At 38.7% G+C, this 16,007-nt stretch overlaps 2 protein-coding genes and 1 long non-coding RNA gene across 5 annotated transcripts; 1 reads left to right on the top strand and 2 right to left on the bottom strand.

The window, feature by feature from the left end:
- Positions 1-423: 423 nt before the first annotated feature.
- Positions 424-1,686, bottom strand: LOC129762539 (uncharacterized). 2 transcript variants are annotated; one of them, XR_008740657.1, is made up of 4 exons: positions 1,062-1,686; positions 919-1,006; positions 770-861; positions 424-712 (listed from the first exon to the last, which is right to left on the bottom strand). It is a non-coding gene; the product is annotated as an uncharacterized LOC129762539 (long non-coding RNA). The 2 variants fall into 2 exon arrangements; XR_008740658.1 differs by having other exon boundaries at positions 919-1,001; positions 1,062-1,685.
- A 3,361-nt stretch (positions 1,687-5,047) lies between these two features.
- LOC129770461 (tRNA:m(4)X modification enzyme TRM13 homolog) lies at positions 5,048-6,584 on the top strand. Its single transcript, XM_055773305.1, has one exon. The coding sequence runs from the start codon at positions 5,142-5,144 to the stop codon at positions 6,564-6,566; it is 1,425 nt and encodes a 474-aa protein (XP_055629280.1). The 5' UTR covers positions 5,048-5,141; the 3' UTR covers positions 6,567-6,584.
- Positions 6,585-6,629: 45 nt separating this feature from the next.
- Positions 6,630-7,832, bottom strand: LOC129770469 (max-like protein X). Of its 2 annotated transcripts, none has more exons than XM_055773319.1 (3): positions 7,593-7,832; positions 7,399-7,533; positions 6,630-7,307 (listed from the first exon to the last, which is right to left on the bottom strand). In XM_055773319.1, the coding sequence occupies exons 1-3, from the start codon at positions 7,600-7,602 to the stop codon at positions 6,679-6,681; spliced, it is 774 nt and encodes a 257-aa protein (XP_055629294.1). In that variant the 5' UTR covers positions 7,603-7,832; the 3' UTR covers positions 6,630-6,678. The 2 variants fall into 2 exon arrangements, with proteins under 2 accessions (XP_055629294.1, XP_055629300.1); XM_055773325.1 differs by having other exon boundaries at positions 6,630-7,283; positions 7,593-7,830.
- Positions 7,833-16,007: the final 8,175 nt, after the last annotated feature.

The raw sequence follows: 16,007 nt of genomic DNA, 5'->3' as shown, positions 1-16,007 counted from the left end.
GCCTAAAGATTAATTTTATATTATAAAGGTAAGTTTTTGTGAGAATATCTGAAAATTTATAGAAAATAATTTAAACTAAGGTCAGGAAAACGTACTTCAAGTAGATAAATAAAGTCAAGAAACAATTTTCATACAAATTCTACCAATTTAAAACTGCCTTCGGGCCGACTAATCTGATAGAGAATAGGTTACCTCATACAAACTAATGGCGTATCCCGATGTCAACATCGTACCGAATAGGCACCAGCGTTACGGTCGGTGTTATGTCGATGATTTTTTCGTCGATTGGATTGTGGGTTGTATTTGACATCTAATTACGTGCCAACACTCTGCCAATCTGGCACGACGTCGACCTATTGCAACACTGCTCGACCGGTACCGTTACATTGTATACAAAGGTGAAACATAAGAAAACAAAGTAAATAAACATTGAACCATTTTATTTTTAATTTAATTTGTACATATTTATACTGATACTATCACTATGCAATATGACTATACTATGATATACATAACTATACTACAGAATCAACGACTATACAATAAAATGTTATAGCATTAGTAAATTTCCTCTCAGCTCATGTTTGTATTGGTTCGAGAATTTACAGTATACTGATAAAACATTTCGAGCCATCATAATTCTATTCCAAGTGATTCCATCCAGTTCAATACTCGTGTAATGCTTTTCTGATTTAGACGAGGTAAATTCACACTGAAATATAAATGTATTCACAAATTGGTTCTAAAAAATTTTGTAAATAAATATTACATGTAATGCATTCGCTGAATTGGTGACACCGGCAACTGACGAAGCAGTTCAAATGTGAAAGTTAGGAAGTGGCAGAAACAATGCGGTATATTCTGAAATAAAATACACGTTAGTCCATCCTTTCATTGAATATATTTGATTGCTGTTACCATTGTTTTATGATTGTTGCCGATTCAACCTATTTTTTGTTTTCACATATGAAGAATATGTGTAACTGTTGCTTAGAGACAATCTGTTCTAGAAAAAAACATGCTGTCAATGCAATCATTAGCATATTCTTAAATATACATACCTGATTAAAGACGCGCAACTCAAAGCCACCTTATTTGAATTATATAGTTTCCTTTAATTCTTTATCCTGAATGTATCCATAGTTCCGTACAAGACGCTCGAGGTGTAAAGCAGCACATTTTCACAGCGACATAGCCGGAATAGCAGTATCGTTACGGCAATCATTGGCAGCATTACATGAAAAATATCAAGTCTCCTTATTCCTTTTATTTCGTAGACACCAAATCACGAGTGGATAACCAAATGTTGTTTAGAATTCAGTTAAAATTCAAAAAGGCGTTAAAGACAGAATACTCTTGTTTATTGTGAAAATTACTTGCTTTTAATAATTTCCCGTCCGCTCCGCTCTCATTTGTTTATTCAAATGACAGTCCAGCGTGAAAGAGAAAAAGCAAACGCCAGTGATGCCGTTTCACTCAGTTAGAGTTATCTTCCAGTAATTATGGCTGAAACTTTAGGTAGTGCCTAAGACAAGACCAGACAACTGGCTTCTTACTCTTCTTCGTCATCCAAAAACGAAGCCATGACATGAAGATGCCAGAGCTGCCAAATATTATAAAATATCGGATTTTTCAAATTTCTATTTTAATGAATCGTAACATTTGGTTGGTGCGAATTCAATGATTATTGCATATTTTCAAATAGACAATCTCAAAAATATGCTTTAAAAGGATAAAATAAGTCTTTTAAATACCCATATCTATAATATAATCGTTTCCAAAACAAATTTGGGATTTTTTTTTAGCAAATAAATCTAATCTGACAACCGTTACAGCGTTATGCAGATTCTCATTGTCTGAACCAAAACATTCTATCTTATTATATGAGCAGGAATACAACCAAAACAACGTTAGGAAGCCATTTTATTCATACAAAACGTAATTCAAAAATAAAAATGAAGTGTAAAGCCTTAAATTGTGAGCGAAGGACGGATACTCATCCTGAGTATAAATTTTATCGGTTCCCTCAAGACAAAAATATTCGGAAAGAATGGATTCGATTTTGCGTGAACAGTGAATTAGAAGTTCCATTCTTTGAAATCAAATCAAGCACAAGAATATGTAGCGTAAGTATTAAAAACTAATTCTAAAACATATCCTAATACTAGTATATATACAGGCTCATTTTGTTGATGGGAAATACAATGAAAATGGAGTTACGAAAATTCCGACCTTAGCTGCATCCGCGAATGAGGAATGGGAAGAGATACAAAGTATTGAGAACAATTATGATTTGGTTGACGTATATGAAGGAGATAAACAACTACAGGAAGAAATATTTCGTTTGAAACATCAAATTTCCAAGCTGAAAAGGTAGTGTGTCAAAAAATATGTTATTTTCTAATATTTTATATTGATGTAACCGTTAATAGAATTGTAAAACAATGGAAGAAAAAATGCGGATATCTGACCTCGAGAATTCGTGGAAAACAACCCTTGAAGAAGCTTTTCAGAGAAGATCAAATTAAGCTATTAACAGGAGAGGTTAAAAAAGTGAAACGTTGGTCCAATGAAACGATTACGGAAAATTTACAAATTCGGTTTGCATGTCAAGGTGGATACGACAAGCTTATTCAAAAAGGCTTCCTGTTCCCATCCACGAGGACTCTACTACGCCAAATTGAAGGAGTTCGTTTCAGTCCTGGTATGTAATTATAATCATATGTCTCATCGCATGTTAATATATGAAATGATATTTTGTAGGTATTCTTGAAGATATATTCGAGCTGCTACAACATAAAGTCTCCACAATGTCGGTTGAAGAAAAGGACTGCGGATTGGTTCTAGACGAAATGAGCATAGACGAGGCAAATGAGTTTTGCCAAAATACGAAGCAGTTTGTTGGAACAACAACGCTTCCTATGTCCCAAACTTTAGCCTGTAAAGCTTTGGTATTCATGCTAGTTGGAATCGCAGCGCGCTGGAAACAGGTGGTTGCTTTCGAGTACACCGGCAACTCTATACAAAAAGAGTTTTTGAAGAATGCTGTATTGTCTGCAGTTTCAAGAGCAGAGGGAATCAGTTTGCGTGTCCATTTTATAACAACAGATTCCGGGTCCGAAAACCAGCGCATGTGGAAGGATTTGGGGATCGATATTCGTCGCAAAAATGAGACATTAAATGCTGCGATACCTCATCCAAACGCTGAGAACAGAATGCTAGAGATCATACCCGATCCCGTACACGTATTTAAAAATACAGTACATGGCTGGTTGAACAATGTCTACCTGAAAGTTCCGGATTGGTATGTTCGTGAAAAAAAGCTAACATCCAATATTGTTCATCGAGACCATTTAACCACAATCGTGAACTCCGAAATAAACAACACGTTGCGGCTTTGTCACAGACTAACGGCCTCGGATGTGTGCTTTGACAACAGAACATCTTCAATAGATAAAATGAAAGTATGCAACGCAACAAAATATTGCAACAGGACGGTGGCTGCAGCATTGAAGTTTCATGCGGAAATACGAGAATTACCGGAGCTTCTTACTACCGCATGCTTCATAGAAGACTTTGCTCGATGGTTCGAGCTTATCAATAATAGGGCAGAAGAAAAAGTATTTTGTTTGAATGATCCTATGAAATATGACGAGGATATCGCTCATCTGAAGACCATGGTGCGGTTAATGTATGATCTCCAAGTAGGACACGGACATTGGAAACCATGGCAAACAAGTGTAATCGTTTGCACGAATGCAATTGTGAGGTTGACAGATCGGCTTTTGCATGAAGGACACCCACAAATATTTACATCGCGGTTCGTCCAAGATTGTCTGGAGAGTCTTTTCTCATTGATTCGTGCAAAGCAACGACGCCCAACTCCATTGCAATTCAGCAATAACTTGAAAATTGTGACTCTTTCGCAATACATGACCGTAGTACCGAATGCTTCGTATACAGCCGATACACAACAACATCTTATTGGATTGATAGATTTGCTATCAAAGCGGCGTGAAGAATGTTCAGCCCAGAAATTGATGGACAATGAAGCAGCATCGACATCATATCGAATTTCAGCTTCATCTAATTCTAGTGATAATGTGGATGATATGAATATTGAATTCGACTATGAGTACACCGTCGATGAAGCGAAAACTTTTCTCGACAGAACAGAACAAAATTCGTTGTTCTATATAGCTGGTTTCATCATCAAAAAAATTATTCAGCGGGAAAGAACATGTCAGCAGTGTAACAAGAGATTGGTAGTCAGCAAAACACAACCTGTCGATCATCTCAATCAGTTCAGTAGTTCAATGTAATAAATTTTTGCAAAAAATTATTTTTGGATAAGAGTGGAAAAATGATTTTACGGACGACCGGTTAACTTTGAAAAGTCACTCAAAAACACAAAAAAGCCTATCTGATATCGAGATATGTTATGTAATAAATCCTCAGCTTTCAAGAAAAAACATAAAATATAAAAACATAAAAACAAAAAACATAAAAATAACAAAAAACAACTACAATCAATAGTTATATATATATACAATAGTTATATATATATATATATATATATATATATATATATATATATATATATAAATTTTTCAATTCAATCAAAATATAGTAACAAAATAATTTTAGGTAAAACGTGTATACAATTCCTTCACATTTCCTCTAAACTAAGTATCGTAATATCAATTAAATTCATTTTTTTTCTAAATTCAATACAAACCCAACGTAATTTATTTTTATTGGCAACACTGGAAAAATCGAATTTGTTTACAAAATTTATCGAAATCGACCAATCAGAAATCAGAAATCAGAACGACTGACAGAAATTTGGTCCGTATCTGACAGAAATTTGGTCCGTAAAAGACCCCCTATTGTCTGATCTTATCTTAGGGTAGTGCTATCTGCGGGGGACAAGGCGGGGTTGGATTCCATCACTTTTGTAGCACTTTTCGTCGCTCGGTCGACGTGGTGTCGATAACTACTCGAAAATAATTTAGAGCGGGCGTTCGAAATAGGGAAAGCAAAATTATAACTCGTTCGAGATCGCAGTTTCGAACGAAATGCAAATCCGACGGAATGCAGAATAGGGGTGACTAGTGTTCCAATCAACAAGGTGCTATGTAATGATTGTACATCCGGACATCCCTAGTTGCATTGACACTTCATCGAACTGTTTTCTTCCGATCGGGTTTGTTTTGCTTTGCGTAAATGTTGGCTTATCCTGCCACCCATCCTGTCCGATGAGTTGCTCAGACGAACCCACTTGCAAGCGGCCAAAAATGACTGAAGATCAGCCAACGCGATGTAAATATTTCGTGCAGCGGAAGAAGCGGTACTGTAAAATGACAGTCGGCAAAGGAAAGCAGTATTGTGGCGAACATCTGATTCATGCAGGAACAACGGCGAGTGGCAAAAACTGTGAAGATGAGCAAACCTCCCAGATTTCGGATAATCGTATTCCCTGTCCGTTGGATCCGAAACACACCATATCGGCAGCTAAGCTTGAGAAACATTTGAAGATTTGCAACGCTAAACCCATGGAACGCCCGGCGTTCATAGAGCCAGGAATTAATGCGTTGTCTGAGGAGGAAGATTGCGGTTCGGATAAGTCTGCCAGCATCCGGAAGCTGTGTGACATACCGTCCGAAGATTTACAGTCTCTGATCGTAAAAATATCCACAATATACGAGCATACTAGGATAGGCACCATCGAGGATTTAATGTTGGAACACTCAGCCTTCAAGGTTGAACTATCGAACGAATCTTACGGACCCCAAACGCTGAAGCACCTCGTTCAGTCCGCTTCTTTGTTGGGAATTGTGGAACATGAGAATTTTCTCCAGAATCATACCGCTTTTGTCGAATTTGGTGCAGGGAAAGGAGGTGTTGCATTTTGGTTAGCGACAATCATTCAGAGCACGAAACTGACGAACACAAAAGTATTTTTGGTGGACAGAGCTTCTCATCGACACAAGAAGGATAACAAAATCGAAGACCGTGACATTATCCAGCGAGTGAGGGCAGATATCGGTGACTTGGTGCTCAAACGGTTGGATATCCTGCAAGGAAGCAAGAAGGTGATCGGTATTGGGAAGCATCTTTGTGGAGGTGCGACGGACTTAGCGCTCCGATGCCTAATACGAGCCAATCGCGAACAACAGAACAATTGTCCGGAGTTCCGTGCGGAAGGGTTCGTTTTTGCTTTGTGCTGTCACCATCGATGCGATTGGGGAACATATGTGGGAAAGAAATTTCTACTCGAAAAAGGAATTGCCAGAGAAGATTTTGATCTGATCGTGAAAATGGTCAGCTGGGCTGTTTGTGGCACTGGAAGTAGTCGAGAGCACAGAACGGAGGAACCAAATGATGGTGTGAAATATGGATTAACGAGGGTTCAGCGGGAAGATGTGGGCAAAAGATGCAAGAGAGTGCTTGATTGGGGGCGAATCAAGTATTTGGAGCAAAACGGGTTTAGTGCCAGCCTCAAATTTTACGCTAAAAGCGAGATTACATTGGAAAATGTATGTTTGATTGGACATAGCAAATAAACTGCATTTTATGGACAAAGCACTCATAAAATCGGGACTTTCTTTCCTAATGAAATTGATGAATTTCAATAACTTGTATAACATATACTAACATCAGAAGAAGGTACTCACATTACTCCATCTTAACACCACAGTTCTTGCTGCTGGATTGCGACACATAACTCGATGTGATGTTCGTCAGTGTTCGATTAACAACATCCCGAAGCAGATGAGGTTTACAGTGTTCTTCCAGCCAAGAAATGACTCCAGAAGTTAACTCGGAGAAATCATTCATCGGTAGCTGATCGAAGGTGACAAACATCTCATCCATTATGGCTTTGAAAACCTGAAATTTTACGTCATCACTCAATCTCGTTTCGGTCCTTCCCGGCGATTGTTGCTGATGCTGTAACATATGTTCGTAGTTTTTCTGGATAATACGCAGAGCCATAGCTTCCTTCTGAAGAGAGGCTCTCTCCTCGTCTTGCTTCTTTTTGTGTTGATGAAGATAACCGATGTAATCGATGGATTTCTGCAAAACCGACGCCTTGCTCAGTTTGTATCCGGAAGCATCGGTCTGCTGACATGTGGGCACCAATTCCTGCAGCGAATCGTAACCCTTCTTGATCGCATCACGTCGTTTCTGCTCCGCCTGGGTGTGAGCTTCCCTTCGGCGTTCTTTGTAGCTAAGCGTCGAGCTGCTCTTGCTGTTATCACCACCCGAGTCCTCTTCGTCCTCTGTTAAAGAAAATTCAAGGTCATCTTCGCGAGATGCCGTTAGTTACGCTGTCTTCTGTGTACTTCTATGCGCACGCAAGCACATGGAACCGTTTTTTTTTTCTATGTCAATTACCGGTGTTATGGGCCGATGAAGTCGGAGTGTGGACACTCCCCGCGCTGGAACATCGCGAATACATGCTGCGATCTTTCTCCGGCGGACTGGACGGCTCCATCTTCATGTCCATCTCGTACTTTATGTTTTGATTAGCTGAAGAAGGAAAAACATTATAATGTGAAAAGCTCGTTCCAGGGGAAGAGATTACTAACTTTCAGACATTGATGCTTCTGGTTCTACTGGTTAACGTTGCCCACAAAACATTTTACACAATTGATAACACTGAATCTCCTCAAATTAGGCTCCTATCGCTTTTTGCACGTTAGGTTTGTTTGGTCTTACTGATAACGTTCTGATAGAGACAAACTATTAACTGTAGAAGACAAACACCTGATTGCAGGCGCAGTAATAGCAGTCGCTGAAAACAATTTTTTAAAGTAAACATCATCTGACAGTTCAATCGGTCCAACGCCATAGGGGTTCCCATTTTTATATTTTTGTGTTTCAAGGCATCACCAAAGATAGAACAATTTGTACCAAGGCGGTATAATAAGGTGGAACGTTATGTTAGAATTGCTGTTCAGCCATTACTTGAGTTCGAATTGACAGCGGCCAAATGAACGGCTAGAGTTTCCGAGAAAGAGGATAACAAATGGCATGCAATGAGGAGTGCATACCGCTGTGTTTGCTTGTTTACGGCATCATTGTTGTGTTTCGGTGACTGGTGCCTTCATTGCTGTTTTACGGGACGTGAGGGTTGTTGCCGTTGCTGTTTTTTTATTTTTTTATCTTCGCTTATTTTTCGTCGGCCTATTTCCGCCACTTTAGTGCCAATCACCGACAACAGGGAGGCGACTCCACCTGTTCCTACCTATCAGACTCAACAACTCATGAGCCGGGCCAACCTCTTTTACTTCCCCTCCGAAGGAAGACGTAACCAGAGATTTTTCGCCTCAGAAAATCCCAACGACGCCAGCTGGGATTGAACCCAGGCCGATCGGATTGTGAGGCTGTTACGCTAACCACACAACCACTGGCGCCGTCGCCGTTGCTGTTGGGATTGGCAATTCAGCGATTGTTGGAGTTGTGCTAGTGGGTATATGAAAGAGCCACTACCGGCGGGCTTGTACCGTACTGCTCTTAGTTCCATTCACTTTGATCACATTAGTCATTGACGACCCAGTGAGCGCAGCGGTACGCTGTGGATATCCAGGCATGTCGTTTCCCGGCTATTGCTGCTTCATCTGGAGACTCACCTGATCGTGCGGGTTGTGAGACACAACAGCTAGTTCGATTGAAACCGGCCCAGCGTAGGTAATTGTTGGTGTGCAGAAAACGCAATGTAGCATGAAAATTGGTCCTGGTTTGTTTATAAACAAAAATAGTCGCTGTCATTTTTCATCCCCTCTCGCTTCTTCCATGCCTTATCCTCATACTGTCGAAAACGAACCACCTGTCAATTCCAGTTCCATGACGTGAGACGAGCAGCGAGATGTAACTTTCAGAATTATTTACTTTTTGTTTGGGTTTGTGGATATGGTTTCATATCAACTCGCTGAGGAAAATAACTGAAGGAAAAAAATAAGCAAATATATATTCGTAAAAAATAGTGCACAACCTCCTTTAGCCATCTAATTGTAAATGCCCTTTTTGGATCTTTTGGATCTGGTAATCCCCTTCCCGGTATATACACAGCTTTCTCCTCCTCCCTGAGCGAAATCGCTGGAGCCACAATCAGCGTTATTTCTTGTCACCATCGCCGTAAGCTGATAGTACTCCCCAGCAAACATTAAGTCGTATGAATAGCTATAATTGGAGGCGATATACATACAACCAAGACACATTTGTATGATATATGATGCAGATAACTAGCATATACACACAAAAGTGGAGGCGATATACGTATATGCCATATTTTGTACGCATATAAAGCCGTATATAACGATATGCGATGCTTTTTGGACTGATATGCGATTTGATACGACAACTTTACCACTCAATCCATCGATGACATGGAAAATCGTGTTTTTGCATTTTATGCGATTTTAGATATATATGATCGATATTTTGATTGACATTTTATGCGATTGTGATTTGATACGAAATTATATGTGACTTATCATGTGCAAAGTTATACGATTTAATGTTTGCTGGGTCTTTTCTCCGCCGATGGAAGCCAAACAGAAGTACAGGGTTTTCCATTTCGGGCTTCCGAAAGTATACAGCCCTGCGCTGACAACCGTTTGACATAGCTGTCAACCAAAGCGTCATATCGTTAGTTGAATGTCTGCCATTTTACAATATGGATCGTTTTTGGCATCGCACAACGTGTTAATTTTGTTAAATTATACTATAAAAATGATGAAAAACCGGCAAATGTTTTTCGAGCATTTTGGTTTTTGGTCGTCATGGACGGCCTACAGAGCACACAATCGCTAATGTAGTGCGTAAATTCGAACAAACTGGATCCGTAGCGGATATTGTGAAACCTGTACATCATCGTAATGTGCGTTCGGCCGAAAATATTGCTGCTGTTGCTGCCAGTGTGGAGGATGACCCGAATGTTTCGATTCCACGGCGTGATCAGCAATTGGGCTTGTCAAACACATCATTGTGGCGAATTTTGCATTTGGACTTGCACCTACATCCATATAAAGTCCAACTGGTACAAAAATTAGAGCGTGGTGACCATGGAATGCGTCGGGCATACGTCGATTGGGTGAACGAACAACAGCAGTAAAATGCTGAATTTTCGCATCAAATTTTCTTCAGCGATGAGGCACATTTCGAGCTCGGTGGCTATGTGAACACCCAAAATTTCCATATATGAGGCTCAGAAAATCCACACGTGATTGTTGAGAGGCCATTGCATTCGCCAAAAGTCATTGTTTGGTGCGCATTATGGTCTGGTGGAGTCATCGGGCCGTATTTCTTTGAAAATGAGGACGGCGAGACGGTAACTGTGAATGGTGAGCGCTATGGCCGCATGTTAACCGATTTTTTTTTGCCACAAATTGAAGATATGGATACGGATGACATGTGGTTTCAGCAGGACGGCGCCACGTGCCACACAACACGACCGAACATGGCCATATTGCGAACGAAATTTGAGGGACGCCTAATTTCGCGTTTTGGTGATGCCAATTGGCCGTCCAGATCATGCGATTTGAACCCGCTAGACTTTTTTTGTGGGGTTATGCGAAAGACCGTGTCTATGCCAACTCTCCGCAAACTCTTGAACATTTGAAAGCCAACATTCGTGAAGTTATGACCGAGATACCGCCCCATATGTGCCGAAAAGTCATCGAAAATTACCTGTTCCGAATCAAGGTGTGCGAGGAAGCCCTAGGTGGACATTTGAATGATGTTGTATTTCACACATAATGGCATAAACCAAACTTTAATTTGAAATAAAAGTTTCATCGAAATTCGAATTCTAAGTGTGTTTTATTTCAATTTACTTTCGGAATTTAAAGTTGGAAAACCCTGTACATTTTGCTTGAAAAAAAAGGCATTGATTGTGCAGCTAGAAGCGAAAAGATATACTAAAAACATCCTTCTGCACTGTTATTATTCGACAGTAAAGAGCGAGCAGCTACTTTGCCAACGAATGCATTTGTCACCAAAAGATACGATTTGTTTTGTAAACAAATTTGTTTTTTCACGAGCAATGGCCGAACAACAATTTTTACATTGCGGTCCACCTATAGTACAACGCCTTGCTGTGAGCTAAATGAAAGAATTCGAGAAAAAAGTTTAAAAAAAGTATTGACGAATTTACGTTGGGTTTACAACCAGATGGCGCAGCGAGTAAAGTGAGGATGTTTTGTTTTTTTTTTGGTATGAACTTCGTTCAAATTTTCTAGAAAAATCAGAATTTATCTTCAAATTTCCCGGTTTCATGTATACTTTCCACGCTGAAAAGGTTAGAAAACCATCATTTTGCAATGTACTATGTATATTACGAGGAATGGTTTGTTATAAGTATTGTAACTTTAATTTTTTTCAACTAAGTAAACGATGAATAGGGTGTTTTGCGCTAAAAATACTGCAAATCCTTCTCGTATCGGCCCCTACATAATCAATGATGTCAGCCAATTTGATATGGTATCGATTTCATCGCATTTATCCATAGTATCAATAACCGGTATGCATTATCAAACATAAAATTTCCGAAGATTATCTATGACTTTGATCAAATCGCGTGTTGAAACCACCGTAAATATACAGAACTCCAACTTTCTTACCATATACTGACGACATTCATGAAATGAATCTAAATTGAAATAAATGAATAATCCCCACCGAATATTGCTTTTCAGTGCGTAAAATAAACAAACACCCTCACTGTTGTGGTTCTGAGCTCTAATGTAGATGTCGCATGAGCTGATTCAGCTTTACCTAAATTCGTCAATAGAGAATGGAGTTAATCCTTCGTCACTCGTCTGTCTAGTTCTTTTTCTCTCACATTAACCATTCTTACTGTAGATAATCAATTCAGATTACAAACTTGTTTTCACTTGCATACATCCGACAAAACGGCAGTAGACAATTGAACAATTCGGTTAAAATTCTTCGATTCGGTAACACCGTAGACAACGCGTGCGCGGTGTTTCGGTCAAATTGAAGCATTCTATTTTCATGCCAAGAATCGCATTCAGCTAAAAAAACTCAAACAACTGCACAGGAAATTTGAAAAAATCTATATTTTTTCGTATCTCTGAAATTTAGACATTCAAGAATATGGCTTTGGAAGTATTTTTCCAAATTACCACAGCGGTGTCTTTCACTGATTAAGAACCTGTTTTGGTCTGTTGTTTCGGACGAGCTGAAATCGTGTACGCCAGGGCACAACAGACATACACCCCGATTCTGTACTCCGACGGATTTACGTTCTAGAGTGATCGAGTTTGAATTTGTCATTCCTTATTTCATAAGATGTTTGAAAACAAAACAGCTCGAAGGATAGATATTCGAATTTAAAAACAATTTGAACGAAGCAAGAAATGGGATTTACCAAGTCATGAGTTCAGCTCATGGTTTTATTTCCTCTCGGCCTGATTTTGAGCAGCATGTGGGGTGAGAGAACAATTGTCACATATGTTGCAAAGCGAGGCAGTCGGATTTGAAGGAATGGTTTAATAGGAAATAGAGTTAATACTGAACAGCCTAAGCGTCTCTCCCGAAGGAGGCCGTTCATCACTGTTTCTGTGCCCACTCAGCAAACATTAAATCGCATAACAAGCGTATATATAACATCATATGCCCTAAAATTTGGTTGGCATATAATGCGCCTAACTGGCATATGCATGCAAAAGTGGAGGCCATATACATGGCAAATGCTTACCGAATTTGTTTGGATGAATATGCAACTTTGACCGGCTATAATAGCGATTATGTTGAAATTGAATTGCGATCGAATATGAATCTATATATATATATATATATATATATATATATATATATATATATATATATATATATATATATATATATATATATATATATATATATATATATATATATATATATATATATATATATATATCTATATAGATGGGGCTGCCGTACAAATGAAACAAAAATTTTTGCATTACCCGAGAATTAATCAAGCATATATATATATATATATATATATATATATATATATATATATATATATATATATATATATATATATATATAATATATATACATATAAAAATGGAGTGATGTCTGTCTGTATGTCTGATTCTTATAGACTCGGAAACTATTGAACCGATCGACATGAAAATTGGTATGTAGGGGTTTTTGGGGCCGGGGAAGGTTTTCGTGATATTTTGAGATCCCTCCCCCCTCTCTAAGGGGGGGCTGCCATACAAATGAAACACAAATTTCTGCATTACTCGGAAATTAACCAAGCAAACGAAACCAAAGTTGGCATGTGAAAGTTTTAGGGTGCAATAAATGTTTCTATGATGGTTAGACAGTCCTTCCCCCACTCAAAGGGGGGGCTCCCATACAAATGAAACACAAATTTCTGCATTACTCGAGAATTAATCAAGCAAATGAAACCAAATTTGGCATGTGGAGGTTTTAGGATGCAATAAATGTTTGTTGTGATAAGATACTCCTTCCTCCTCTCTTAGAGGGGGCTGCCATACAAATGAAACACAATTTTTTGCATTACTCGGAAATTAATCAATCAAACGAAACCAAAGTTGGCATGTGAAAGTTTTAGGGTGCAATAAATGTTTCTATGATGGTTAGACAGTCCTTCCCCCACTCAAAGGGGGGGCTGCCATACAAATGAAACACAAATTTCTGCATTACTCGAGAATTAATCAAGCAAATGAAACCAAATTTGGCATGTGGAGGTTTTAGGATGCAATAAATGTTTCTATGGTGTTAAGATACTCCTTCCCCCTCTCTTAGAGGGGGCTGCCGTACAAATGAAACACAAATTTTTGCATTACCCGAGAATTAATCAAGCAAATTAAACCAAATTAGGCATATGGAAACTTTAGGGTGCAATGAATGTTTCTATGGTGGTTAGATACCCCTCCCCCCTCTCTTAGGGGTGGCTGCCATACAAATAAAACACAAATTTCTGCATTACTTGAGAAGTAATCAAGTAAATGAGCGGGACGAAGTTTGCCGGGTCAGCTAGTATATTCATAAATTGTCAAAGCACCAAATACGCAAAATATTTTCGTGAAATGTTTATTATAGCCTCACGAATCGCCATTTTTATATATGAGTATTTATGTTTGTAGAAATAATAATTGTTTGATTGACTTGTGTTGGAAGTGAAATATGAATGTTGGAGTTTGGTGAAAACTGCTCCGATGTGGGTTCGACTTCGATCGTCTGGATTATCATCCACCAGCTATCTCGTGCGGCTATCTGAAATTCAATTCAACAGCGGTTAAAACTTTCGAGAGCATCAGCATTTCATTGACATTTCAATATGATGTAATATGTTCTTTATTAGGACCTATATGATTTACTGTTTCATGACTTTCTTCAGCATGCAACACGATTTATTACAGTACTGAATCGATTCAAATTATACGCTTATACGACACACAAACTGCATCAGCGTAATATACGCATATGATGGGGATTAAATATATTTTACGACAATGTGCATTATAAAATTGATGTTTATTATACCGAATTGCGACTTAATTTGATAATGGTATATAAAATCGAGTTTTTACATTTTTGCGATTTCAAATATACACGACACATACTTTGATTGATATTAAATGCGATTATGATTTATTCGGATTGCTTGTAAGACTTGGCACGTGCAATATTATACGATTTAATGTTTGCTGGGCAGTTTGACATTCTGCCAAAGGGCGAGTTTTGGACCGAAGACCCGACAAGATCAGGCATAAGGGAATAAAGGTGAATGGCCTTAACGATTGAGACAATTGTTGCGCGCAATAATCGCCTTTAGATATATTATGTACTAGCGTAATTCTGTTGCAATTACATAATTTAGACAAGGTCGACCTCGCGCCTGGCTGATGTGAGGATTATTGAATTCTAATCAGTCACTTCCCCGTGGATCGTAGACGAGGCAGGATCCGGCGGACATCACCAAGACCCTCAGTTGTGTTAGCGTAGGTCAGTGAACCACGTATTTCCTTTTTTTTGCAAACCAGATTTAGACATTATAATTTTAGGTAAACGTTTAGTAGTGACAAGATTAGTGGTTCTTTCAACAGAATAAGGAAGTGATTCCGTGATTATATATGTGCTGGAATATCAGGTGTGGGGAGATATATATGGTATGTTCCTCAGCTGCAATTTCTCGACACTTCTTCTTCTTGAATGGCGTTAACGTTCCCTGTGGAACTTTTGCCGTCTCAATGTATGCATTAACAAGCGTCATTTATTAATACTTATTTGAGATTTCTTAAGCCAAATAACACGCCTTGAATGCATTCCGAGGGGCAAGCTCTTGAATACGCGTGACCACAGTGCAAGTCGAAGGAAATTTCTTTGACGAAAAATCCCCCGGCCAGAACGGGAATCGAACCCAAACACCCGGCATGATAATGTGAGACGCTAACCACTCGGCCACGGGTGCACCAATTTCTCGACACACCGTTTTACAACAAGAGCCGTTCTTGACCCCACGTTGCAGCGATAAGGTGCTAGAAAACCGGTGTATGTGAATGTTTGCATAAGAACTGCTTGGAAGAATAATTGACGCAACGTGACGGGACGGAACGTTAACGTGACGTGAATGTTGTATGTGAATCGCACTTTAGACGGAGGAGTTTCCCAGCAAACATTAAATCGTATAATTTTGCACGTACTAAGTCTTATAAGAAATCTGAATAAATCATAATCGCATATAATATCAATCAAAGTATGTATCGTGTATATTTGAAATCGCATAAAATGTAGAAACTCGATTTTATATACCATTATCAAATTAAGTCGCAATTCGGTATAATAAACATCAATTTTATGGTGCACATTGTCGTAAAATATATTTAATCCGCATCATATGCGTATATTACGTTGATGCAGTTTGTGTGTCGTATAAGCGTATAATTTAAATCGATTCAGTACTGTAGTAAATCGTGTTGCATGCTGAAGAAAATCATGAAACAGTAAATCATATT

Source organism: Toxorhynchites rutilus, chromosome 1 (assembly GCF_029784135.1).
Source record: "Toxorhynchites rutilus septentrionalis strain SRP chromosome 1, ASM2978413v1, whole genome shotgun sequence".
Taxonomy (NCBI): Eukaryota; Metazoa; Arthropoda; class Insecta; order Diptera; family Culicidae; genus Toxorhynchites; species Toxorhynchites rutilus.
The sequence above is the reverse complement of the archived record's forward strand: the minus strand, read 5'-3'. Positions and strand labels throughout refer to the sequence as shown.

What these genes read in the sequence shown, in the direction of transcription:
- LOC129770469 (XM_055773319.1), bottom strand. An exon ending in TTCATCGGCCCATAACACCG is followed by an intron (nt 7,308 to 7,398) that starts GTAATTGACATA and finishes CATCTCGCGAAG; the next exon opens with ATGACCTTGAATTTTCTTTA.
- LOC129770461 (XM_055773305.1), top strand. Translation starts at nt 5,142, where the DNA reads ATGATTGTACATCCGGACATCCCTAGTTGCATTGACACTTCATCGAAC.